This window comes from Pelodiscus sinensis, chromosome 29 (genome assembly GCF_049634645.1).
Source record: "Pelodiscus sinensis isolate JC-2024 chromosome 29, ASM4963464v1, whole genome shotgun sequence".
Classification (NCBI taxonomy): Eukaryota; Metazoa; Chordata; order Testudines; family Trionychidae; genus Pelodiscus; species Pelodiscus sinensis.
In genome coordinates, this window is record NC_134739.1 from 1,554,287 (window position 1) to 1,580,716 (window position 26,430).

General features: G+C 66.8%; 2 protein-coding genes across 2 annotated transcripts in view; one reads left to right on the plus strand and one right to left on the minus strand.

Annotated features, from left to right (window-relative positions):
• Nucleotides 1-26,430, minus strand: part of GRN (granulin precursor) — a 45,916-nt gene that overhangs the window by 4,867 nt on the left and 14,619 nt on the right.
• Nucleotides 9,834-25,197, plus strand: LOC142821005 (protein FAM171A2-like). The gene is given in 11 exon segments (XM_075911482.1): nt 9,834-9,965; nt 11,811-12,038; nt 14,615-14,707; nt 15,180-15,199; nt 15,201-15,339; nt 15,918-16,094; nt 21,935-22,051; nt 22,806-22,932; nt 23,047-24,010; nt 24,012-24,255; nt 24,258-25,197. Coding segments are annotated over 11 exon segments (2,430 nt in total). The 5' UTR covers nt 9,834-9,868; the 3' UTR covers nt 24,482-25,197.

Genomic DNA, 26,430 nt, shown 5'->3' on the forward strand with positions numbered 1-26,430 from the left:
GTCCCCTCCCCCCGTACCTATCTCCCCCCGCTCTGTCCCTCCCCCGTACCTATCTCCCCCGTCCCCCCGCCTCTGTCCCCTCCCCCCCCGTACCTATCTCCCCCCGCTCTGTCCCCTCCCCCCGTACCTATCTCCCCCCGCTCTGTCCCCTCCCCCCCGTACCTATCTCCCCCCGCTCTGTCCCCCCTCCCCCGGTACCTATCTCCCCCCGCTCTGTCCCCTCCCCCGTACCTATCTCCCCCCCCGCTCTGTCCCTCCCCCCGTACCTATCTCCCCCCCGCTCTGTCCCCCCCCCGTACCCATCTCCCCTGCTAGATTCTAACCCTACCCCCGTACCTATCTCCCCCCGCTCTGTCCCCTCCCCCGTACCTATCTCCCCCGCCCCGCTCTGTCCCCTTCCCCCGTACCTATCTCCCCCGCTCTGTCCCCTCCCCCGTACCTATCTCCCCCCCGCTCTGTCCCCTCCCCCCCGTACCTATCTCCCCCGCTCTGTCCCCTCCCCCGTACCTATCTCCCCCGCTCTGTCCCCCTCCCCCTTACCTATCTCCCCCCGCTCTGTCCCCTCCCCCCGTACCTTATCTCCCCCCGCTCTGTCCCCTCCCCCGTACCTATCTCCCCCCCGCTCTGTCCCCTCCCCCCATACCTATCGCCCCCCGCTCTGTCCCCCTCCCCCGTACCTATCTCCCCCCCCTCTCTGTCCCCTCCCCCGTACCTATCTCCCCCCGCTCTGTCCCCTCCCCCCGTACCTATCTCCCCCCGCTCTGTCCCCCTCCCCCCCGTACCTATCTCCCCCCCGCTCTGTCCCCTCCCCCGTACCTATCTCCCCCGCTCTGTCCCCTCCCCCGTACCTATCTCCCCCCGCTCTGTCCCCTCCCCCGTACCTATCTCCCCCCGCTCTGTCCCCTCCCCCCGTACCCTATCTCCCCCCGCTCTGTCCCCTCCCCCGTACCTATCTCCCCCCCGCTCTGTCCCCTCCCCCCATACCTATCTCCCCCCGCTCTGTCCCCTCCCCCGTACCTATCTCCCCCCCCGCTCTGTCCCCTCCCCCCATACCTATCTCCCCCCGCTCTGTCCCCTCCCCCGTACCTATCTCCCCCCGCTCTGTCCCCTCCCCCCGTACCTATCTCCCCCCGCTCTGTCCCCTCCCCCCATACCTATCTCCCCCGCTCTGTCCCCTCCCCCGTACCTATCTCCCCCCCGCTCTGTCCCCTCCCCCCATACCTATCTCCCCCCGCTCTGTCCCCTCCCCCCGTACCTATCTCCCCCCGCTCTGTCCCCTCCCCCGTACCTATCTCCCCCCGCTCTGTCCCCTCCCCCCGTACCTATCTCCCCCCGCTCTGTCCCCTCCCCCCGTACCTATCTCCCCCCGCTCTGTCCCCTCCCCCCATACCTATCTCCCCCCGCTCTGTCCCTCCCCCGTACCTATCTCCCCCCCTGCTCTGTCCCCTCCCCCGTACCTATCTCCCCCCGCTCTGTCCCCTCCCCCCTGTACTTATTCCCCCCCTGCTCTGTACCCTCCCCCGTACCTATCTTCCCTTCCGCTCTGTCCCCTCCCCCCCGTACCTATCTCCCCCCCCCGCTCTGTCCCCTCCCCGTACCTATCTCCCCCCCGCTCTGTCCCCCCCCCGTACCCATCTCCCCTGCTAGATTCTAACCCTACCCCCGTACCTATCTCCCCCCCCGCTCTGTCCCCTCCCCCGTACCTATCTCCCCCCTGCTCTGTCTCCCCCCCCGTACCCATCTCCCCTGCTAGATTCTAACCCTACCCCATACCTACCCACCTCCCGCTGCTCTGCCCCCTCCCCCGGGTACCTGCCTCCCCCTGCTCTGCCCCCCACCTGACCCAGCCTGTTGCAGATGGGGGGCTGCAGCTGTTTGAATCCCAGTCTGCTGGTCCCCAGGATCCTTGGGGAATCCTGTGGCGGGGGGGAGGGGCTGGAATCTGTGGCTGATGTCCAGGGGCCGGGGGAGAGGATCTTTGGGGAGCTGGGGAGATGTGGGGAGGTCTGTGAGGATGGGGGTGAGCCAGGGCAGGAGGGTCTGTGATTGGGCCGGGGAGCAGCCGGGGGAGCAGGGGTCTGTATTGGAGGGGCAGGGAGCCGGGGGCGCGGGGAGCTGGGGGTAGGGGAGGGGTCTATGATGGGTTGAGGGAGAGCCCAGGGTGGGGGGGGTCGTGGGCGGGATGGCGGGGAGCCGGGGTCAGGGAAGTCTGTGGTGGGGGTGGGGGGAAGCTGAAGCAGGGAGCCGGGGGGGGGGACAGCGGGGAGCCGGGGGCAGGGGGCCGGGGGGGACGGCGGGGAGCCGGGGGCGGGGGACGGCGGGGAGCCGGGGGCGGGGGGCCGTGGGGGGGACGGCGGGGAGCCGGGGGCGGGGGGGACGGCGGGGAGCCGGGGGCAGGGGGCCGTGGGGGGGACGGCGGGGAGCCGGGGGCGGGGGGACGGCGGGGAGCCGGGGGCAGGGGGCCGTGGGGGGGATGGCGGGGAGCCGGGGGCGGGGGGACGGCGGGGAGCCGGGGGCAGGGGGCCGTGGGGGGGACGGCGGGGAGCCGGGGGCGGGGGGACGGCGGGGAGCCAGGGGCAGGGGGCCGTGGGTGGGGACGGCGGGGAGCCGGGGGCAGGGGGCCGTGGGGGGGACGGCGGGGAGCCGGGAGCCGGGGGGGACGGCAGGGAGCCGGGGGCGGGGGAATCTGTCCTGGCTCCTTGAGGAGCAGCGTGGGAAAGGGGCTTGCCTGGAAGTCTCCCTCGGTTGCCATGGCACCTGCTCCCCTGCCAGGCTGCTGCGCCGTGGGGCAGAGGAACCGGCGCCCGCCCCATGGAGGCTGCAGGGGCTGCGGCCTCTCGATAGGGACCCCCCCTGGGCCCTGGCTCTGCTCTGGGCCAGGCGGGTTGCTCCTGGGGAGGGCACAGGGAGCCCCCAGGGGGGTCCGGGCTCACTCCGGCCCCCAAACCAAACCCAGCGCTGTCTGGGGGGCCCCGCCTGCCACCCCCCGCCCTGGCGCCAGGCGAGGACCCCAGGAGCTTCCTGCCCAGCCCTGCCGGGGCCCCCACTCCCGCCCCGCAGCCCCTGCCCCCCCCAGCCCTGCCGGGGCCCCCCCACTCCCGCCCCGCAGCCCCTGCCCCCCAGCCCTGCCGGGGCCCCCCACTCCCGCCCCGCAGCCCCTGCCCCCCCAGCCCTGCCGGAGCCCCCCACTCCCGCCCCCCAGCCCCTGCCCCCCAGCCCTGCCGGGGCCCCCCACTCCCGCCCCGCAGCCCCTGCCCCCCCAGCCCTGCCAGGGCCCCCCACTCCCGCCCCACAGCCCCTGCCCCCCAGCCCTGCCGGGGCCCCCACTCCCGCCCCGCAGCCCCTGCCCCCCCAGCCCTGCCGGGGCCCCCCCACTCCCGCCCCCCAGCCCCTGCCCCCCAGCCCTGCCGGGGCCCCCCACTCCCGCCCCGCAGCCCCCTGCCCCCCCAGCCCTGCCGGGGCCCCCACTCCCGCCCCGCAGCCCCTGCCCCCCCAGCCCTGCCAGGGCCCCCACTCCCGCCCCACAGCCCCTGCCCCCCAGCCCTGCCGGGGCCCCCACTCCCGCCCCGCAGCCCCTGCCCCCCCAGCCCTGCCGGGGCCCCACTCCCGCCCCGCAGTCCCTGCCCCCCAGCCCTGCCCTTCTGGGGCCTCCACTCCCGCCCCGCAGCCTCTGCCCTGCCCCCCACTCCCGCCCCGCAGCCCCTGCGCCCCCAGCCCTGCCGGGGCCCCCACTCCTGCCCCGCAGCCCCTGCCCCCTCAGCCCTGCCGGGGCCCCCCACTCCCGCCCCGCAGCCCCTGCCCCCCCAGCCCTGCCAGGGCCCCCACTCCCGCCCCCGCAGCCCCTGCCTCCCAGCCCTGCCGGGGCCCCCACTCCCCGCCCCGCAGCCCCTGCCCCCCCAGCCCTGCCGGGGCCCCCCACTCCCGCCCCCCAGCCCCTGCCCCCCAGCCCTGCCGGGGGCCCCCCCCACTCCCGCCCCGCAGCCCCTGCCCCCCCCAGCCCTGCCGGGGCCCCCACTCCCGCCCCGCAGCCCCTGCCCCCTCAGCCCTGCCGGGGCCCCCCACTCCCGCCCCGCAGCCCCTGCCCCCCCAGCCCTGCCAGGGCCCCCACTCCCGCCCCGCAGCCCCTGTCCCCCCAGCCCTGCCAGGGCCCCCCACTCCCGCCCCGCAGCCCCTGTCCCCCCCAGCCCTGCCAGGGCCCCCCACTCCTGCCCCCGCAGCCCCTGCCCACCCAGCCCTGCCCTTCTGGGGCCCCCACTCCCGCTCCGCAGCCCCTGCCCCCCCAGTCCTGCCCTGCCCCCCACTCCTGCCCCGCAGTCCCTGCCCCGCAGCCTCTGCCCTGCCCCCCCACTCCCGCCCCGCAGTCCCTGCCCCCCCAGCCCTGCCGGGGCCCCCACTCCTGCCCCGCAGCCCCTGCCCTGCCCCCCACTCCCGCCCCGCAGCCCCTGCCCTGCCCCTCACTCCCACCCCGCAGTCCCTGCCCACCCAGCCCTGCCCTGCCCCCCACTCCCCGCCCCGCAGCCTCAGCGTTGCCAGCCCTGGCCCGTGGCCGGCTCAGCTGATGCCTCTTGTCCCTGTCCTGCTGCCACATCCTTTGTTCTCCTTCCACCCAGCCCCAGCGGTGGGGGAGGCGCCCCCGATGCCTCCATGCCCGGCTGCAGAGACGAGGCGTCTCGCCCTCCCCAGGGATCGGCACTTTCCCTGCAGGGCACGGGGTCTGGGTGGCTCCTTGGCATGTACCACCTGCTCCTAGTTTATCCGTGTCTCCAGGGGTTCCCGTCCACGCTGGGGGCCACCCAGATGCCCTTCCCCTGAGCTGGCAGCTGTTTGCTAGGTGCCATGGCCTGCGGGGTGGGGGGCAGGCTGGGAAAGGGGAGGGGGCTGGCAGGGGTGTCCGTGGCTGTTAGCTCTCTGGCAGGAGGGTGAAGGATGCTCGGACCCCCCATGCCCTTTGGCCCTAGTGAGAGGAGGTTGGGGTGCTGGATGCCAGCAGGATGGCTGGACCGCAGGGGTGGGCAATGATTTTGGGTGGGGGCCACTCCAAGAATTTGGCAAGTGACCAAGGGCCTCATTCTTTCATGCTCTTCATGGAGGGGTGCAGGGTGGGGAGAGGGTTAGGGCCTGGGAGGGGCTATGGGTGCAGGAGCGGGGTGCCGAGGGTTTGAGGTGCCATGGGGCAGGGGAGTTGGGGTGGAAGGGGCCCACTGACTGGAGGGGGGGGCGCATGTGCTCTCTGCACGCCCCTTGGGGGGCCTCCGGGCTGGTTTCCAGCCAGTGGAAGCTGCAAGATTGTGCTGGGGGTGGGGGCAGCGTGCAGAGCCCCCCAGGGCTGAGCAGAGAGCACAGGGCGGGCAGGGAGCCTGCCCGAGACTCGCGAGATGGTGCTGGATGGACAGGCGGTATTTTGCCTGCCTCTGCTGTGGCTGCCTGTGTCAGGGCAGAGGCTCTGCTCCATGTTCCCCTCCACGCAACTGCTCCCGTCCCAGCCTGAATTCAAAGCTGTCCCAGCCCTGGGGTGCCCTGAGAAAGGAAGGTGCCCCCTTGAACATGGGGCTGCGTCTCAGGACTGCCGGGGCCCATGCCGCCAATGTACTGGAGGCCTCAGATGAGCCCCCTGGGCTCGGTTTCCTCCCTGCAATGTGGGGTTGCCGCGTTCTAGGCTCTGGGGGTGCAGGGCTGGCAGGTCCTGGGCCGTCTGGCCTAGGAGGGGCTATTGCTCTGCCCGCTGGGCTCTAGAAGCTGGGATTGAGGGTCAGTCTCCCCCCTGTGGCCGTGGTTTCTACCTGGATGCTCCCCTCAGGGTGGCTACCTTCTGGGGAGATGCCCTGGGTGTCCCCCCTGGCAGCTGTGGCTCAGTGTGCCCTGGCCCCGTGCACGTGCTGAAATGCAGATGCAGCACCTCTGCGGTGCAGCCGCAAGCTCCTTTGGCATCAGCCTGGCTCTGCCTTGGGGCGGAGCAACTGGAGCTGGGGGACCCTGCGAGCTTTCAGGTCGCCTTCCGAACGGGCTATTGGCCTCCCCCATGGCAGAGCACACGAGGGAGGCCAGGACCCGGGCCTGCCCCCTCCCGCGCTCAGTCCGGCCCCACCGGAAGCCCTGCAGCTTGGGACTCCACTGGGCCAGCATTAGGGGGTGACAGCTCCTTGGCCAGGGGACCCGTGAGGAGGGGATAAGGGAACGAGGAGTGGGGAAGGCACTGGGCGAGACTCAGCGGGTCAGGGTCGGTGTCCGCTTGGGGCTGGGTTTTCAAAGGCTCCTGGGAAATTCTGCCTTAAGCTCCCCGTGCCTCAGTTTCCCTAGGACAGTTCATGCTTGGTTCTGCCTTGTCCGTTTGCTGGGGCGCCCTGGGCTCTCGCGGTGCAGTTGCCGTGCCTGGTGCCCAGCTCAGCATCCAGCTTTACTGTTCCTGGTCCCTGTTGTTGGGCTTTTGCCCAGCCTGCTCCTCAAGCCCCTTGAGGGGGCGGAGCAGGATGGGGGAGCTGGCGCTGGAGCAGGAGCAGCCCAGGGCCTGGACGCTGAGTGTGGGAATCTGGCCAGGGCTGCCTGTCTGCCATGCAAGGGCCAGGTTCCCCTCCTGGAATGGGCCCAGTTCAGAGCAGGGGGGTCCCTGCTGCACCCCCAGAGGAGGGCAGGTGACTGCTGAGTGGGGCTCCAGCTGGGGAACTCCCTGCCCCCTGTGGGCAGAGCAGTGCCCGTCTCTGACCCAGTGGGAGGCCAGCACGTCCCTGGGGATCAGCTTGGTGCTCTGCTGTGGGAGGGCTGGGCGGCCCTGGGGGAGCCTCAGGGCATGGAGGGGATGGGGGAGAGGGGAAGAAGCACTGTGGGGTGGGGGGCAGGAGGCCGGGGCCCCCAGGGACCTGCAAAATGGGTGTGGGCCCAGGCTGGTGGCTTGTGCAGTTTGGGGCTGCTGTGCCGGGGGGTGCAGGCCACCCCCAGAGTGACCAGGGCTCTGTTCAGACGCTGCTGGCTTCACTGGGCCCTGGTTCTGCAGGGGGGCAGTGGAGTCCAGTGGTGAGAGCCAGGGTGATGGTCCACTGGTGATTCAACCTGCCTTTGCCCTCAGTTTCCCCATCTTGTGAAGGGCCAGAGAGAGGCCTGGGAGCCAGGCTAGGCCATGCTGGGAGGGGTCTGTGGGCTTTGCCCGCTTCACCCTGTGGGTGGGGCCAGATGGCACCGAAAGTGCCGGGTGGGTGATGGGGGTGGGGCGGGGGGCAATCATTTCCCCCAGGGTGCAGGCTCATCCCGGGAGAGGGCGGGGGGGGGCTGGCAGCGGGGGATGGGATTGGTCCTTTCAGAGCAGGGTTGCCGGGCGGCTTCAACAGAAACCCTGGGCACTGGCCGTGGCATCGCAATCGACGTCCCAGCGCCCCGCCCGTTGGATTCTCCCGCTTTGGTTCCCAGGCAGGAAGCTCCAATACTGGACTGTCGGGTTCGAAGCCGGACCCCTGGCAGCCCTGTTCCAGAGCCCAGCAGAGCCACGGGGCGCACCGGGGGGGTAGGGATAGGGCAGCCCAGGGGGCTTGCAGCGTTCCCAGGCTGTCGAGAACCCTCCTGGCTGGTGGGGGGAGGCAGCGCCTGGCACTGGGGCAGGTGGGGTGGGTGGCTCTGTGCTCAGGGAGAGGCCCCCTCCCTGCCCCCCAGATCTTCTTGCTGGGGGAGCGACCTGCTTTGGCCACCTGGCTAAGGGTGGCCTGGGCCTGACAGGCTGGACCAGCTGCCGGCTGCGTGCGGGCGGCAGGACGCTGTTCCCTGGCGCGGGGGCATTCCACCCCCAGCTGCACCCTCGGCCCCCGCCCACCCCACCCTGCTTTGCAATGCGCCCGCCTGTCCCTGGTATGCGCCCCCCGGCTGCTGGGGACGTGTCGCTAGCGCAGGCTGCTTCGAATTCCTGGGACTGAAGGGCCCGGCCATCTGGGGAACATCTGGGCGCAGACACCGCGGGCTGGCTGGCGGGGGGGGCTGGGGGCTGGGCTCTCGCAGCCCTGCAAGGGACTCACCTCCCGCTCCACCCAGAGGCTGCGCCACAGAGGATCCACCCAGCGCTTGCTGAGCCGAGCCCCCCCCCGCGCCCGCTGGGCCTGTTCTCGGCCCCCCCCCCCCCGTGCCTGCTGGGCCTGTTCTCGGCCCCCCCCCCCCGCGCCCCGCTGGGCCTGTTCTCGGGCCCCCCCCCGCCCGCTGGGCCTGTTCTCGGCTTTTCCCCCTCCCCGCGCCCGCTGGGCCTGTTCTCGGCCCCCCCCCGCGCCCGCTGAGCCTGTTCTCGGCCCCCCCCCCGCGCCCGCTGGGCCTGTTCTCGGCCCCCCCCCGCGCCCGCTGGGCCTGTCTCGGCTTTTCCCCTCCCCGCGCCCGCTGGGCCTGTTCTCGGCCCGCGCCCGCTGGGCCTGTTCTCGGCCCCCCCCCCGCGCACCGCGCCCGCTGGGCCTGTTCTTGGCTTTTCCCCCTCCCCGCGCCCGCTGAGCCTGTTCTTGGCTCCCCTCCCCCCCGCACCCCCTAGGTCTGTTCTCAGCCCCTTCCTCTCCTGGCGCTGGGCCCCTTTTCAGCGCCCCCCCAGGGCCCGTTCTCAGCTCCCCCATGCTCCCTGGCGCTGGGCCAGTGCAGGGCTGAGGTGTGAGCCGCTGCGCTTGGCGTGTCCCCCCCGCCCCGCAGGTCAGAATGGCCCCGGGGCTCCCTCTAGCCCCCCAGTGGCGAGGTTTCCCCGGCTGCAGCCAGTGTGGGGGTGGCGAGAGGCGCCCGGGCTGTGGATGGGCTGAGAGCATGGAGCGCACCCGGCTGCAGCGAGTTGCACCGTCCTGGCCACACAGGGCTCACAGCCGGGCCGGGCTTGCTTAGAGGCCTGATGGTGCTGCCAGGAATACAACCCAGGGTCCCCAGCCTCCTGCTGTAATCCCCTGCATGCTCCCCCGGAACTGGGCTGGGCGTCCTGCCTCCCAGTCCCCCTTGCTGCGTCGGGGTGAAAGGGCTTTTCCTAGCCCCTCAGCCTCTGAGCCGGGGGGCACATGGGCACCATTGAAAATGGGGTGCGACTACGTGGGGGGCCCTGCAGCAGCACTGGTGCCAGTGTGAGCCCCTGGCTGGCGCAGGCTGGAGACCTGCCCTGGAATAACCCCCGGAGCAGCCTGGCGTGAGGGACCATGGCCCGGGGGATCCTGCGTCCTTGTGGCGGCTGCCTGGTTCTCGGCGCTGCGGGGGCCCAGCTGTGCGACGGGGGCCGGTGGCCTGCGTGCTCCGGGCGGGCGTTGCTGGAGCAGCGCTGGGAATCGATTGGCGCTTGGTCGCTCCTGGGCCCTCGTGCCCAGGCCCCGTGCCTGGGGAGGCGGGCATGGAGCGATGCTCTGGGGGGGAGGGAGGGCTTGCTGCTCGCAGCCTGGGATGGCTGCCAAGGTGCAGGCTCTGATCCTCTGACGGGCTTGTAGCCTCCCGGGGGCTGGTTTGAGAGCTGCAGAGCCCCTCCCATATGTGCCCTTGGAGCTGGCGTGACCAGGGCGCCCCAGGGGCGTCTCCAGCCCGTCCCTTGCAGAGATGCAGGGCACTTTGCAAACTAATTAATTCGGCCTAAGCTCCGCCCATGGTGGGCCAGTGATATTCTGCTTTGACGAAGGGGGAAACTGAGGCACTGAGCAGTGACTCGCCCAAAGCGACCCAGGACATCAGTGGCAGGGGTGGTTAACCCTGGCAGCCAGCAGAGCGCACGCCTGATGCGGCCACGCTGCTCTGACCACTAGGCCTGCGGAGTGCGCCAGTGGATTGACCGGCAGGAGCGGTGCCGTGGGGCTGGCCGGGGGCTTTGACTGCAGAGCCCGGCGGCCCTGGCTGAGGGGGATGCTCGTCCCTGCAGCCGCCCCCCAGACGGGCCTGCTGCCGCCCTGTGGCTGCCATGGCAACGCCTGGCAGTGGGGCGGCCGGGCCCGGGACGCTGCTTCCTGCCCACGCGGCCGCGCTGGGCCTGGTGCCATCGGCCCGGCCTTGCCAGGGTGAACAGGCCCGTTGCCGTGGTGACGGGAAGGGACCCGGTGGCCCGAGGCTGCAGCCGGCGGCACTGGCTGGGGATGTGCAAGGCTTGCTTGCAGCGGGGCCGTGGGGGGGGGGGGAGGGGCCCGGGGCTCCCATCCGGCGACCCCTTTCCCGGCACCCAGCTCGGCCTGGCCGGCTCGCTCAGCGGCTTGGGCACGGCTCGGCCGCACTCGGGCTCCGGGTCCGTCTGGAGAGGCACCTCCACCTGGCAGTGCCCCTCTGGCCCGGCCGGGCACTGGCAGCGGGTCAGGCTGGGGGCTGTCACGGTCCATGGGTGGTGCCCGCACTCGGCTCCTGGGCGGATCCCCCCGCTCCAGTGCGGCAGCGAGACAGCTCCAGTGGGGGGGTCCTTTCTCCTGGGGGGCCCGGGCGCCTCTCAGGCCTCAGCCGCCTGCCTCTGCCATGAGCCCCTTTGGGGGTCCCCTCCCTCCGGACCCCGGGCCTCCCCTCCCCGAGGAATGTGCAGCCCTGTTCTCTAGACTCCCAGCCAGCCCCGAACCGGAGGGTTTATTGAGCTTTGAACGCAGCAACGGGTCCCTCCGGCCAGTCGGCCTGGCCCCGGCCCACACGTCAGCCTCCCTGCAGCCAGCTGAGTCCTGCCTGCTCTGCCCTCAGCCCCCAGAACAGCCCCCAACACCCCCGCAACAGCCCCTCCCCCGCCAGTGTCTTCTCCCGGGTAAGAGGGGTCGCCCGGGCCCCTCTTCTCCGTCTCCCACCCCGTCCAATGTTCCCCCCTCGCTGGGACCAGCTGGGCCGGTCGCCGGGGTCCCCTCTGCCGCCCCTTGTCTGTCGTCTGGCCTGACCGTGTCCTCTGAGCAGGGCCAGGGTCACCAGGGCACCAGACGCCGCGGCTCCAGTTCTGGGCTGGTCTCTGAATCACCAAACTGCCCCCCTTTGCCACATTGAACCAGTAACCTCCGGGCACCGAGCCCCCCTTTCAGCCCCCCAAGCTCCCCACTTCCTCACAGGTGGCAGCCCCTGCGCATGGCCCGGTGCCCTGGGACCCCCGTGTGTAGGGCATGTGGGCGGCAGAGGCAGCCAAGCGCCTGGCAGTTGGCCCTGACGGACCAGCCGGTGGGGGTGGGCACTGCCCTCTGCTCTGGGCCCTGGCACCTCCCGCTAGCACTGATCTGTGTGCCCAGGAGCGCCAGCCCCCGGGCGATTTGCACTGGGAGCGTGGCTGCAGGGGACCCCACGGACCCTGGGGCAAAGCACCCCCCCCCCCGTTTGGCGACCCAGCATCTGTACCAAGGCTCCAGCCGCACTCAAGGGCACCCACGTGTCCAGCTCCTAGCAACCCAGCCTCGCAGGCCCCTGGCGCGGCCCCCGGGTGCTCTCCAGTCGCTCTGGGCCAGCCCACGCGGGCTCATTCCCAGCTGGGGGGCAGCATGTCCCAGGCGGAGGTGGCTGCAGGCCAGGGTCCACGGCCCCCTCCCTGCCGCGGGAGCTGGGGTCCGGAGCCAGCAGGCTGGGCTGCAGCTGGTCCCAGCATTTGCCAGGTCCGGCTGTAGGGATTCCTGGAGAGCTGCTGGGCCGTGCTGCTTGGTTCCCTGTGTGGCTGGGCAAGCGTCCAGGGAGGCGCTGGAGCTGGCCAGGGGCGGGGAGGGAGATACTCTGCATGCCATGGGGCAGCCCCAGCTGCGGGCATCTGGGGGTGCTGCTCGTGGGCCTGGCTTCTCTCTAGCAAGGGTTCGAGGGGCTCTGGCCTGTGCTTGGGGCGGCGGGGGGCTGGGTCTGCTGGGGGGGCCCAGCGGGCTCTGGGCAGGCCCCTGTGACAGCCCCTGCCCCCTAACTCCTCCCCGCAGAGATGCTGATCAAGGTGCAGGTGTACGAGAGCAGCGACCTCTCCCCGCTGGCCCAGGCAGCCGTGGAGGTGCACGGGAACCAGACCTCGCTGGCGTCGGGCGCCACGGACCACGAGGGCGTTGGGATGCTGCCCATCAGCTACCGCCTGGGCACCTGGATCCTGGTCACCGCCGCCAAGCGCGGCTTCGTCACCAACTCCGTGCCCTGGCGGGTCGACAAGCTGCCTTGTGAGTGCGGCCCGGTGCCAGGGGACGCTCCCTTTGGGGGAGGTGTGGGGTGCAGGTAACCTGGGATTTGGGGCCACCCTCTTCCTGGTCTGGACATTTGCAGACGGTCCCTTAGTGCGCCCCCCCTTTCTGCCAACAGACTGAGGAGGGATCCCAGGTGGTGGGCACATGGCTGGCCCTGGGTTGGCCCCAGGGGGTGATGTTGCTAAGGGGGCAGAGCCACCCTGGGATTGCAGGGGCTGGGCAGCAGAGACCTGCTCCCCATGTGTGCTCTGGGGGCGGGGCAGAGACAGCGCAGGGTGGGCTGCGGGGGCCGTTGCAGTGTCTGACACTGCCCCACGGTGGGTATCCAAGCCCCCCCCCAGCCTGTCCCCCCCGAAGATCCCTCCCCCCGATCCCTCCATTCACGTGGGGGCCGGGGCCAGCGTTGGCCTGGGCTCAGCGCCAGGCAGTGGCTGCCTGAGGGCCGCGTGCTGATGAGGTGCAGACGGTCGATGGGGTGACCTTGCTGCGCGCGGCAGGATGCGCCCATGTGGGCGTCAGAGCCCCCCAGCTCTGTGTGCTGGGGCAGGGGTGTCCGCACGGCCGGGGGAGGAGTGACGGGGGCAGAGAGTGTGAAGGTGAGGGGAGGGGTGCGCGGGGGCAGGGGGAATACATGGCTGTGGAGGAGAGAATGGGGGTTGTATGTGGGGGGCTGGGAGGTGAGGGCCAGGGAGGAGTGCATGGGGGCAATAGGGGGCGGGGGGCAAGGGTAGTGTGTGCTTAGGGGGCAAGGGGTGAGGGGCAGACAGGTGCATGGGGGCACATAGGGGGCGGGGTCATGTGTGCTGTGCAGTGGGTGAGGGATGGGGAATTACGTGGCTGGAGAGGAGGGGTAGAGAGTGGGGGGCCGTGTGTGCTGGGGGGCAGTGGGTGAGGGGCAGAGGGAATTACCTGCTGGGGAGGAGGGGGGTAGGGGGTGAGGGTCGTGTGCGCTGGGGGGCAGTGGGTGAGGGCAGGGGGAATTACCTGGCTGGGGAGGAGGGGGTAGGGGCGAGGGTCGTGTGCGCTGGGGGGCAGTGGACGAGGGCAGGGGGAATTACCTGGCTGGGGAGGAGGGGTAGGGGGCGAGGGTCGTGTGTGCTGGGGGGCAGTGGACGAGGGGCAGGGGGAATTACCTGGCTGGGGAGGAGGGGGTAGGGGGCGAGGGCCGTGTGCGCTGGGGGGGCAGTGGGTGAGGGGCAGGGGGAATTACCTGGCTGGGGAGGAGGGGGTAGGGGGGCGAGGGTCTCGTGTGCGCTGGGGGGCAGTGGACGAGGGGCAGGGGACACACGGGGGCAGGGGTGTGTGTGCGGAGGGCTGACCCCTGGTGCTCTTGTCTAACAGATCCACGCTCATGGCCCTGCGGCGTGGGGCCACAGCCAGAGGGTCTGTGCTGCTCAGGCCGTGGCAGGGGCCCCCCCAGGCGGGCACAGTGGTGGGGATGGCATCCGTGTGGGGCGGGCTGCGAACAAGACGGGTGTGCCCTGACCCCCAACCCCCGGCCCAGCTGGCTGCGGGAGGCAGGGTGGGGCAGGGCCAGGGCTGTAGGGCTGGGGGTGGGAATTCCTGGGCACAGCTGCACCCCACGTCTGACGCCCTCCCTGCGCCTGGCAGCCCCCAGCTGCTGCTGCCGCTATTTTGGGAAGAGCTGCAGGAGCAACTGGGGGAGCGTGGCTACGGGGGAGGGGCAGAGGTCAACCCAGGGGAGCTCCCTGCCCTGCCAGGGTCCGGCTGGGGCTCCCGTTTCCTGGGGGGTCGCTCCTGCCCCCCAGTGTGAGTCTGACGGGCTTCCCCCCCCCAGCAGTGCCGCCCTGCAGGGAAGCTCCGGGCACAGCCCAGAGCTGGGACCAGCTGCCCCTCTGGGCTGGCTGAAAACGCTGCCGAAGGGCAGGCGGGTGCCCCGTGTGCAGCCCTGGCAGCGGCTGGCAGGGGGACAGGGGGGCGGGCTGGCTCTAGTGCAGTGCCCCAGGGCTTGAATCCCTCCGCCTGGGCCCCCAGCCTGCCTCACTGCCAGCACGTGCCCCAAGTGCCAGGCGTGGGGCTCTGGAACGGGCCCTGTCCTCTTCCTGGGACCCTATGGGTGCTCTGCCCTAAGCCCGGCCTTGGGGGTCGCTACCCCATGTGAGCATGGGGGGGTCTGGGGCAGCCTGTGGGCCGATGACTCGCCCGCAAATGGGCTTCTTTGCACCCCAGCCCCTTAGACTCCAGCCAGCGGGGGGGCTGCGATTGGAGACCCACACTCAGCGCCCTGCATGTCGGCTCCCAGCCTGGCCACACGATTGCCTGAGGCGGGGGGTAGCCAGAGCCCCCGAGCCAGCACCCTGCCCCCTCCCCACAGCGCCCCCCTGCTGGGAGAGGCAGGGCCTGGGGTAGCCGGCAGTGCGTTTCGCTGGCTCTCCCCCGTCTCGGTGCCAGGCTCAGGAGCCGGCATCCTGCCAGGTCTCCGCTCTGTGCCAGCTTCCGTGGGTGGTTGCTCCCCTCCCCCTGCGGCACACGCCCCGTTCCCCGCGCGCTGCCCTGCCCTGCCCTGCAGCTCACGCCTGGTCCCTCTGCAGTGTACGCCTCCGTCAGCCTGTACCTGCTCCCGGAGCGGCCCGCCACCCTCATCCTCTACGAGGACTTGGTGCAGATCTTGCTGGGATCCCCAGGTGAGGCCGCAGCCCGCCAGCCCCATCGCCGTCCGGGTAGAGCCAGACCCCCGAGTTCTGGTCCTCGCTGTGCCCCTGCAACGGGGGGACCCCAGGGAGAGGTGCTGCTGCACCAGCCCTCACCCCACCCTGGCCTTGTGCTGGAGCTGGGTCCCCTGTGGGAACACGAAGAGTGATGGGGGCAGCACGTACCGGGAGGGGGAGCAGCGGGTGCGGGGGGGGCAGCGTATGCAAGGGGGGCAGTGTGCCTGCCCCCCAGCCATCGTGAGAGCGTGGGCAGGAGCTGGAGTCCGGTCCCCGGTCCTGAAGGGCCCCTGGTTGGGGCAGATCTCTGTGGAGACCCCGCGCAGGGACCCTGGGTGAGGTGCACGCGCAGGGGAGGGCTGCTGAGGATCCCAGGCTGGGGCCCTTGGCACCCGAGGGTGGGGACCAGCGGGGCAAGGCTGGTGCCCGATGCCCGTTGTCATTGCAGGAGCCAGGAGCCAGCCGTGGGGTGCAGTTCCAGCGCAAGGCAGCCCGCCTGCCCCGCAGCTCCACGTACAGCCAGCTCTCCGCCTCCCTGACGGTCCGCCAGCGGCGCCCACGACATGCGGGGCTTCCCTCCTTCATCGGGGCCGAGAGCAACGGCAGTGGTACCGGGCGGGCGGGGGGTGAGGGGTCAGGGGGCTGGGAGAGTGGGGGCTGGGGAGGAATGAGAGGGAAGGGGCCAGGGGCTGGGAGGGAGGGGGCTGGGGAAGGAATGGGAAGGAGGGGGGCAGGGGATGGGTGGGAGGAGCCCTGGAGAGGGATGGGAGGGGAGGGGCCAATTGAGGCATGATGGGAGGGGAGGGGGCTGGGAAGGAATGGGAAGGAGGGGGGGCGGGGATGGGTGGGAGGAGCCCTGGAGAGGGATGGGAGGGAGGGACCAGTTGAGGAATGGGACTGAGGGGGAGGGGCTGGGAGGGAGGGGGCTGGGGAAGGAATGGGAAGGAGGGGGGCGGGGGATGGGTGGGAGGAGCCCTGGAGAGGGATGGGAGGGAGGGACCAGTTGAGGAATGGGACTGAGGGGGAGGGGCTGGGAGGGAGGGGGCTGGGGAAGGAATGGGAAGGAGTGGGGCCCTGGAGAGGGATGGGAGGGAGGGGGCTGGGGAAGGGTTAGGAGGGGGGCCAGGGAGGGAAGTCATCGGGGGGGGGGAGCAAAGACCCGTCTGATGCCCCCTGCCCTCCCTAGCCAATAGCACCTGGCTGGAGCTGGTACCCATCGCCGCTGTCAGCGTCCACCTCTTCACGGGCAACGGCACCGAGGTGCAGCTGTCAGGCCCCGTGCATCTGTCCATCCCGCTGCCTCCTGCCAGCAGCGCCAGCAGCGCCAGCAGCGTGCCAGCCTGGCGCTTCGACGCCAAGAGCGGTAAGGGCCAGCATGCCGGGCACCCGCTGCTGTGGGGATTGGGGTGCAGGGCGGGGCTGGGCACTCTGGAATGTGGGGAAGTTTGGGAGGTCTCAGCCTGGCTCCCAGCAGGACTCCCCAGTCCCCTTGCTGGCCCGGGGAGGTGCTGGCGTCCCCCGTGGCTCTTTGCAGGGCTGAACGGGATGCAGGCATGGGGCCAGGCTGGCGCAGCCTTGCCCTCCCAAGGAGATGCTGCCGTCCGGGGGTGAGGGCTGGTGCTGGGATCACAGGCTGCAGCTGGAGGGAGGGGAGATGGGAGCAAGGAGAGCCCCAGTCCCCTCCAGGGTAGATTCGGATCAAGTAACTACGGAAGCTCAGACTGACTGTGCTTAGCGCCCACTCAGCCTGGAGTAAGCCCCGTCGGACTCCCTGGCACGTCTGTGTTTGGAATGGGGCTCCCTTGGAAAAGCTGAGTTATGCTGATATAAATTAGAGAACAGATTTGTGGCATCCCCATTAGTCTGCGGCCATGAGTTTCCAAAATAAGGGCCATATATTCTATAATAAGAAATTGACATTCAGTGGCAACTAGCAACTCGAGCTCTTACTGCAGCTTTCTGAATTGTAGACTTGAGTGAGAGATTCGAAACCTACTGAACTCATTAAACAAGCCATACGGATTAGCAAAGCTACATGGGTTTTTCTAGCAACATCCAACGCCATAAACATTTTGGGAATTCACTTGTCAAATCACACTTGTGCTGACAGGCAGAGAGAAGAATGATGATTGCAAAGTGAATTAGTTACACTGGTAACCAGTTGATTCACTCAGCCATAGCCACAGATTCATTCACATCACGTTCTTCCAATAAGCAGTTTTCCTTGTGATACGTAAGAACGGCCAGAGTGGGTCAGACCTCAGGTCCATCTAGCCCAGTGTCCTGTCTGCCGACAGTGACCAGTGCCAGGTGTCCCAGAGGGAGTGAACAGAACAGGGAACCATCCAGTGATTCCTCACCTGTCATCCATTTCCAGAGAAACAAAGGCTAGGGACACCTTTCCTGCCCATCCTGGCTAATAGCCATTGATGGACCTAACCTCCATGAATTTATCTAGCTCTCTTTTAAACCCTGTTAAAGTTCTACTCTTCACAACATCCTCTGGCAAGGAGTTCCACAGGTTGACTGCAATGCATGAAGAAAAACTTCCTTTTGTTTGTTTTAAATCTGCTACCTATTAGTTTCATTTGGTGACCCTAGTTCTTGTGTTACGGGAACAAGTAAATAACTGCTGTTTTATTTTTGTAACTGGGCCCTGTATCATCTTGTCCTGCTTACACTTGGCACATTTTCCTTTTTTACTCATGGAATGAATTTCTTCAAAATATTCCTAGGTAGGTTCTCTCTTACGCCCAGAAGCAAGGGCAGGTTTTCCATTGCAGAAGTGCGGGGGGAGAATATAGAACGTTCTGTGTGCTGAAAATCTTCCCTTTTCCTTTCCAGTGCATCCCACAGTTCCTTTCTATGCTGCCTTCATCCTTTCCTGTCGACTGTCTGAGACCATGTCTTAACTGACTCCTGTCATGCTTGGCTCAGGTCCACCACTACATAAGCACAAAACAAAACCAATCTGGTTCAGCTCGTGTCTGTCTCTGCACATGTTACGACTTAGTCTGCTGACAGTCAGGAACGGAAAGCCCAGAGTTTTCGAGAGGGACGAGTTAGTAGTTAGACCGGACAGACTAGAGCCATTAAGTCATTGGGAGGAGTATTGAATTGTATGTGTAACGTGGTTGTGAGGGAATTTAATGTAGCTGTAAATTTTACAATATACAAAATATAAATGTTTAGTTGATGATTTAATCTTCCCCCCAAAAATCTGATTTTTAAATGTTTTTTCAGCCCCATATCCTCCCCTCCCAAGCGTGTGGCCAGGCCGGGTCTGGGCACAACTGAGGGTGTCCACTCAGGGCGAATTGCTCAAAGTTGGGGCTCCTTACAGCCCCAGACTGGAGACTTTCCCAAACAGCCCACAAACCAGTCGCACCGAGTGCTTCAGCTGCCAGTCTGGCCAGGCAGAAGCCTCAAGAGCAAAACCCCTCAGACACCCAGCTCTTCCTGTGCCCCAATCAGCCCCAGGCCTAACACAGGTGAGGGCTTATAGAACCCAATCTCACCCACCCCGAACGGGTTCTTCTGGTCCCAAGAAACCAGCCACAGTTCCCAGGTCAATTTACACTCTGGATCTTACCCACAAGATCACGCTGAGCCAAACCTTTAGAATCTAAAATCTAAAGGTTTATTAATAAAAGAAAGAAAAGCAGGAGAATAAGGTTGTTAAAAGACAGGAAACAAAGGGTAGGAATAAATGGTAAATTTTCAGAATGGAGAGGGGTAACTAGTGGTGTCCCCCAAGGGTCAGTCCTGGGACCAATCCTTTTCAACTTATTCATAAATGATCTGGAGAAAGGGGTAAGCAGTGAGGTGGTAAAGTTTGCGGATGATACCAAACTGTTTAGGATAGTCAAGACAGAAGCAGACTGTGAGGGACTCCAAGAAGATCTCACCAAACTGAGTGACTGGGCAACAAAATGGCAAATGAAATGTAATGTGGATAAGTGTAAAGTAATGCACATCGGGAAAAATAACCCCAACTAGACGTACAGTATGATGGGGGCTAATTTGGCTACGACAAATCAGGAAAGAGATCTTGGAGTTATCATGGACAGTTCTCTGAAAACTTCCACAGACTGTGCAGCGGCGGTCAAAAAGGCAAATAGGATGCTAGGAATTATTAGGAAAGGGATAGAAAATAAGACCCAGAATATCTTAGGGTATGTCTACACTACCCCGCTAGTTCGAACGAGGGGGGGTAATGTAGTCATCTGCAGTTGCAAATGAAGCCCGGGATTTGCATGAAGCCATCCGGTGCCATTTTTAAATGCTGGCTAGTTCAAACCCCGTGCCGTGCGGCTACACGCGGCATGGAGTAGCTAGTTCAGATTAGGCTTCTAATCCGAACTAGCTGTACTCCTCATGTACTCCTCGTGTACTCCTCGTGTACTCCTTCTAATCCGAACTAGCTGTACTCCTCATGTACTCCTCGTGTACTCCTCGTGTACTCCTTCTAATCCGAACTAGCTGTACTCCTCGTGTACTCCTCGTGTACTCCTCCTAATCCGAACTAGCTGTACTCCTCGTGTACTCCTCGTGTACTCCTTCTAATCCGAACTAGCTGTACTCCTCGTGTACTCCTCGTGTACTCCTCCTAATCCGAACTAGCTGTACTCCTCGTGTACTCCTCGTGTACTCCTCCTAATCCGAACTAGCTGTACTCCTCGTGTACTCCTCGTGTACTCCTTCTAATCCGAACTCTCCTTCTATCCGAACTAGCTGTACTCCTCGTGTACTCCTCGTGTACTCCTTCTAATCCGAACTAGCTGTACTCCTCGTGTACTCCTCGTGTACTCCTTCTAATCCGAACTAGCTGTACTCCTCGTGTACTCCTTCTAATCCGAACTAGCTGTACTCCTCGTGTACTCCTCGTGTACTCCTCGTGTACTCCTTCTAATCCGAACTAGCTGTACTCCTCGTGTACTCCTCGTGTACTCCTTCTAATCCGAACTAGCTGTACTCCTCGTGTACTCCTCGTGTACTCCTTCTAATCCGAACTAGCTACTCCATGCCGCGTGTAGCCGCGCGGCACGGGGGTTCGAACTAGCCAGCATTTAAAAATGGCACTGGATGGCTTCATGCAAATCCCGGGCTTCATTTGCAACTGCGGATGACTACATTACCCCCCCTCGTTCAAACTAGCGGGGTAGTGTAGACATACCCTTACTGCCCCTGTATAAAACTATGGTACGCCCACATCTTGAATACTGTGTACAGATGTGGTCTCCTCACCTCAAAAAGATATTTTGGTCTTGGAAAGGGTTCAGAAAAGGGCAACTAAAATGATTAGGGGTTTGGAACGGTTAAAACAACCGGGACTTTTCAGTTTAGAAAAGAGGAGACTGAGGGGGGATATGATAGAGGTCTATAAAATCATGAGTGGTGTGGAGAGGGCGGATAAAGAAAAGTTATTTATTATTTCCCACAATAGAAGAACTAGAGGACACCAAATGAAATTAATGGGGAGCAGGTTTAAAACTACTAAAAGAAAGTTCTTCTTCACACAGCATGTAGTCAACCTGTGGAACTCCTTGCCAGAGGAGGCGGTGAAGGCTAGGACTATAATAGAGTTTAAGAGAAGCTGGATAATTCATGGAGGTTAGGTCCATAAAAGGCTATTAGCCAGGGGATAAAATGGTGTCCTTGGCCTCTGTTTGTCAGAGGCTGGAGAGGGATGGCAGGAGACAAATCGCTTGATCATTGTCTTCGGTCCACCCTCTCTGGGGCACCTGGTGCTGGCCACTGTTGGCAGACAGGATACTGGGCTTAGATGGACCTTTGGTCTGACCCAGTACGGCCGTTCTTATGTTGTTAAGGAGAATACATGACATGCATCGAATCACCCAGTTCTCGATGCAGGCTCTTAGCAGAGATGTTATAACTGCTATCTTACAAGTCTCTGGTGTACATCCTATGTCAGGATGGGTCCACAGTTCTTTCCGGTTCGTTGTTCCCTGCAAGGCTCCATCTGGGATCAAGAGCTAAACTGAAGACCAGACGGAGGGTGCCACCCGGCACTTATATCCCTCCCCTGGCATCCTCCTGGGCAGAGCAGGTCACATGGTCGAGTGACCGATCTCTGTTTCACGCCCTGGCTGGTCTGCAGGGATCAGTCCCATTCCTCAGGTGTGTTGGCACCAGGGATTCATTGTCTCGTGCTCTGTCTCAGACAGAGAATGTTCCAGCATCAGCACAGAGTCCATCTTTAGAACTCCCCATGCAGACATCATACAAGTACACGAATAGCACACGCAATCCGCAGAACAGAACCTCACACGGCCCCCTTTGTACCGGCTTTAGGGGCAAACACCCCCATGGTGCAACAGTGATCTTTAGAATCCAGTAATGTGACAAGGGGGTGTGCCCCTCCCCCCAGGAAAGGAAGAAGCTGGCCATGCCCTGCTCCCTGTCCTCTCCAAGGGATGCAGGAGCCCGCGGGTGTCGGCAGGACAGCCGGGGCCCCGCGCTGCAGGGCACAGGAGCGGCGCGCAGGCATGGCTGCCCTGCTCCTCTGGCAGTGGCCATGTGCGCTTTAGCAGGGCAGCACGGGGCTGTGGCACAGTGTGTACAAGGGAACGGAGGCAGCATCCAGGACTTGTGCGAGGCTGACAGGTTGCTCTGGGGTTAGCTCGTGGTTTGTTTTTTTCCAGGGGTCTGGCTCCATCTGAGCCTTGGGGGGGTCCAATCCCCAGGGTGAGGGATGGGCTGCAGATGAATGAGGGGCAGAGTTAAGGATGCATTGCTGAACGAGGGCAGAGTTAAGGTTACATTGCCAGCCTTATTGCCTCAGTCCCTGCTATTCAGCCATTAGAGTTGGGCTCGGCTCAGCATCCTGCCATCATAGTGAAGTTCTCACCGAATTTCTCTTCCGCTCCAGGGCACAGTATTGGGTGAGGCTCATTCCCACGGCAGCTGGGGCCCTGGAGTAGCTGAGGTAAAGGGGGTGTAGCCTGGGGAACTCTGCTGCAGGATATTGCTGGCTCCAGTAGTGGGACAAAGTTCAAACCAGGACACAGATGCATAGGGAACCCGGAATCCCCTCAGCAAGGCTAGCCACCCTCATGCCCGCCATGACCCTAACTTCTGGGCCATCTGGTAGGGGTGGCTGGCAGAGGCAGGAGACCCCAGGAGGTGGGCGGGGGAGAGGCGCCGGTGGCCTGGCTCAGCTGACTGCCTTGTTGCCCCCAGGCCTGTGGCTCCGGAACGGGACAGGGCTGATCCGGAAGGAGGGGCGCCAGCTGTACTGGACCTTCGTCTCGCCCCAGCTGGGGTACTGGGCTGCGGCCCTGCCCTCCCCTAGCACAGGTGAAGCAGCAGAACGACTCTTAGGCCCTGCATCCCGGCTGCCTAGTCCGTGGGGGGCCAGCCCCCGGCCACAGGCTCCTGGGGTGGGTCTGTCCTGGCCCTGGCCCCCCACTGGAGTGGCCGACGCCCCGGCTGGCACCATGGGAGCATCCTGGATCTGGGTGCCCGGGGGGCAGAGCAGCGGGGGGATGGACGTGCCGGGAAGGAAGCGCTGCCCTGGGAGTGCTGGTCCGAATCACAGAGCGGCTTGGGCAGCAGCTGGGCACGTGGGACAGCTGAGCGCCAGGGGGGAGGGGCACGTGGGACGGCTCAGTTCCGCGGGGGGGGCACACGGGACGGCTGAGTGCCGGGGGGGGTACGCAGGATGGCTCAGTTCCCGGGGGGGGCCACACGGGACGGCTGAGTGCCTGGGGGGGGGGCACGTGGGACGGCTCCGTGCCCAGGTGGGGAGCCTGGGCGATGGGGCTCCCACCTGTGAAATGGGGGGCCCATGGGCAGGGAGGTCTCAGCACGTGCCCTGGGGCTGGCAGCGGGCGAGCGGCTGCTTAGTGTTGTTGGCAGCGCGGTGCCTGGAGCCCGCCGTGCTGACCGCTGCATGGGCGTGGGACCTGCCCCCCCGGGGGAGGGGAACTTGTCCAAGGGCCGCCAGAGTGGGTCTAGACCCCGGAAGCTCCCGGCCCCGGCCCCGGCGGGAGGGAGCAGCTGCTGGCTGGCCGGGCGCCCGTCCCGCTCTGACCCGCTGCTGCCTTGCTAGGGCTGGTGGCGCTGGCGTCGGGGATGAGGGACATCGCGGCGTACCACACCGTCTTCCTGCTCACCATCCTGGGCGCGCTGGCGCTGCTGGTCCTGAGCCTGCTCTGCCTGCTCATCTACTACTGCAGGTGAGGCCGGGGGTCCCGGGGGAGCAGCACACCAGGGTGGGGGGCAGGGGCTGGGCCTGTCCTGCCCAGGGCAGTTCCCACCCTGGGGCCCCCTAACCGGGCCTGTCTCCCCAGGCGGAAGTGTCTGAAACCCCGGCAGCAGCACCGCAAGCTGCAGCCCCCCGGGCCCCTGGACCCCTCGAAGCGAGACCAGGCCACCTCCATGTCCCAGCTCAACCTGATCTGCACCAGCCACCTGGAGACGGCCTCGTCCGCCGGCGACACCGAGGCGCACACGCCCATCCTCAAGTCGGCCTTCTCCAGCACCCGCGAGCTGGGCAGCTCCCGCGAGGACTTCTTCCGCCACAAGGGCCGGCCCGGCGCCAAGGCCCCCGCGGACTCGCTGAGCCAGCGGGGCGCCCCCAAGCCCGAGTTCCCGCGCCCCGGGGAGAGCTTCCCGCTCAAGGCTGCGCGCTCCGTGGAGGGGCCGGGTGCGCTCGAGCCTCCGCTGCTGGAGGACTACAAGCGCAAGCACGCCCGGCCCGAGAGCAAGCCTTACCTCCAGGAGCCGCCCTCGCCGCCGCCCCTGCCGCCCCCCTTCGAGCACTACGGGGGGCCACAAGCGGAGCCCAAGGCCTCCGACTTCATGCTCTCGCAGTCGGCCGACCACCTGGCCCGGCCCAGCTCGCTCACCCAGCCGGGCCAGCTCATCTTCTGCGGCTCCATCGACCACGTGAAGGACAGCGTGTACCGCAGCGTCATGCCCACCCTGGTCATCCCGGCCCACTACATGCGCCTGGCGCCCGACTACCCCTCCGGCGAGCAGGCCCTGGGCGGCCCGGCCGAAGGCCAGCCCGAGGCGGAGGGCCTGCCCGGGCAGAGCGGGCCGCACGACCAGCCGCGGCCGCAGGGCGAGGGCTCGGAGGGCCAGAGCTGGGGGGCACACTCCTCCTCGGTCAGCGGCTCCGTCACCATCCCGGTGCTCTTCAACGAGTCCACCATGGCCCAGCTGAACGGGGAGCTGCAGGCGCTGACGGAGAAGAAGCTGCTGGAGCTGGGGGTGAAGCCGCACCCGCGGGCCTGGTTCGTCTCGCTGGAACGGGCGCTCCTCCCAGGTGCGTCACTCCTACATCGACCTGCAGGGTGGCGAGCGGAGCCGCAGCAACGACGCCAGCCTGGACTCGGGCGTGGACCTGCCCGAGGCCAGGCCCCACAAGCGGGCCAAGGAGGAGCGGCTCCCCGCCCCCGCCCCCTACGCCAAGCTGGCCTTCCCCGAGGACGCGGAGCAGAGCAGCAGCGAGAGCCGCACGGCCATCTGCTCCCCCGAGGACAACTCCCTGACGCCCTGCTGGACGAGGCGGCCGAGGCCCGGGCCGCCACCATCCCCCGCCGGGGCCGCAGCCGGGGCGCCAGCTCCCGCAGCAGTGCCAGCGAGCTGCGCCGGGACTCCATGACCAGCCCCGAGGACGAGCTGACCGACCCGGGCGAGGGCGCCGACGAGCTGGGCGACAAGAAGAGCCCCTGGCAGAAGCGGGAGGAGCGGCCGCTCATGGTCTTCAACGTCAAGTAAGCAGGGGGCCAAAGCCCCGGCCCCTCGGAGCCAGCGCCCACTGGACAGCTCCACGCCCGGCCCCGGCCCTGTGCATCCCTGGGGGGGGGGAGTCTGGCCCAGGAGCCAGGGACCTGCTCGATCTCCCCTCGGGCAGGGCTGCTGTAGGCCGGTGGGACGCTGAGGGTTTGTTGGGGGGAGGGGGAATGGCGGAGCCAGCAGCAGCGGCTGGAAGGGGTGAACAGCGTCCCGCTGCCAGCTGGGCAGCTCCAGGGCACCTGGGTGTCTGTGGCCGGGGCCTGGCGGCTGGCACCCTGCCGGGCCTGGTAGCTCCCAGCTGCCCACCCCTGCCCGAGACTTGACTGACGTTCTTGCCAAACACCCAGGGGTCAGGGTGGCGCTTCCCCAGCCACAGCCCAGCCAGCAGCCGGCCCCGGGCCGCCCCCCCAAGTGCCTTTGTGCCCCGCGCCGCAGGGCGAGCCGCACAGCTGGGAGCCAGCCTAATCCTCCCTGCTCCTAAGCGGCTTTCCCCAGGCTGGCTGCTGCCTCCGGCAAGGGGGGACCCCGACCGCAGGCTGGGAGCTGCCCAGGGCCCAGCTGCAGTGGAGGGCACTAGGGGTGGCAGGCTGTACCCCCTGGGTGCAGACAGCGGGGCAGCTGCCAGCCCCTGCACCCTGGGGGGCGGTAGGAGGTGGGCCCCTAGGGAATAAAACAGCTGCTGGTGGCATTTACTTTCACCTCTTAGTGTCTTTTTGCCCTCTGTGTGCTGCGGCCCCAGGCCCGTTCCCCCGCGTGTCCCGTTCCCCAGGGGTGCATGTGCCTGTGGAACTCCTTGCCCCTGGCTGCCTAGGTGGGAGCAGGGAGCAGTTCTACAGCTGCCCCGTTACATCCATGCAGCTGTGTGTCATGCTGGCCTCCTGGGGTGGGACAAGCGCTAGTCTAGTCCCCCCCCCCATGGCTGTCCGGGGAGGGGGTGCGTGCAGGGTCCTGCCCTGGGGCGGGGAGAAGGGCAGTTGGTGCCTCCACATGTCAAACTGCAGGGAACTGACCCCAGCAGCCCCTGCCCCGTGTGTCAGCCAGGACGGCGGGGCAGAGACTCAGCCTGGCATACACCCCCACCCGCTGCAGAGCAGGCCTGGCCTCAAGCAGCCAGCTGCCCCCCCCCCCCCCGCACGCACACACAGCTGGCCCCCCCGCACACACACACACACAGCTGGCCCCCCCGCACGCACACACACAGCTGGCCCCCCCCCCCGCACACACACAGCTGGCCCCCCCCCGCACGCACACACACACACAGCTGGCCCCCCCCCGCACGCACACACAGCTGGCCCCCCCCCGCACACACACACACACAGCTGGCCCCCCCGCGCGCACACACACAGCTGGCCCCCCCCCCGCGCGCACACACACACACAGCTGGCCCCCCCCGCACACACACACAGCTGGCCAGGGCTTGCTGGGGTTTTCCTGCTGGTAGTTCTGAAGGTGGCACACAGGCTGGGCCAGGAAGCCCCAGCACCCTCCTGCAGGCAGAGGGCCAGGCCCAGAGCTGGGTGAAACCCCCTTTGATCCCAGGAGGGGGGCTGGGGCTCCCCAGAATGGCATTAATATATAAACCCTTTGACCCTCACCTGTCTCGTCTGATTCCTAAGCTGTGGGCCGTGCCTCAGTTTCCCTTCCTGAGCTGGGCCGTGTGCAGTGCTGCTGGAGCACAAAGAGCAGGTGCCCAGCCTGCCCCCCACCCAGGGGGTCTGGACCCCAAGCCGGAGGGGAGAGAAGCTTTACAGAGACGGACATTGGGGCAGCACCACAGCCATCCATTTATTGGGTCTTGCACCCCCCACCTCTGGGTGGGAATGGGGGGGCCGTGCCCTGCATCACACACCAGGCAGGGGGTACACAGCGAAGTGGCTCAGCCCCCCCAGTGCTGCGGGGGGGTCCCTGCCCCATGGCTCTGGGCTGGTGCC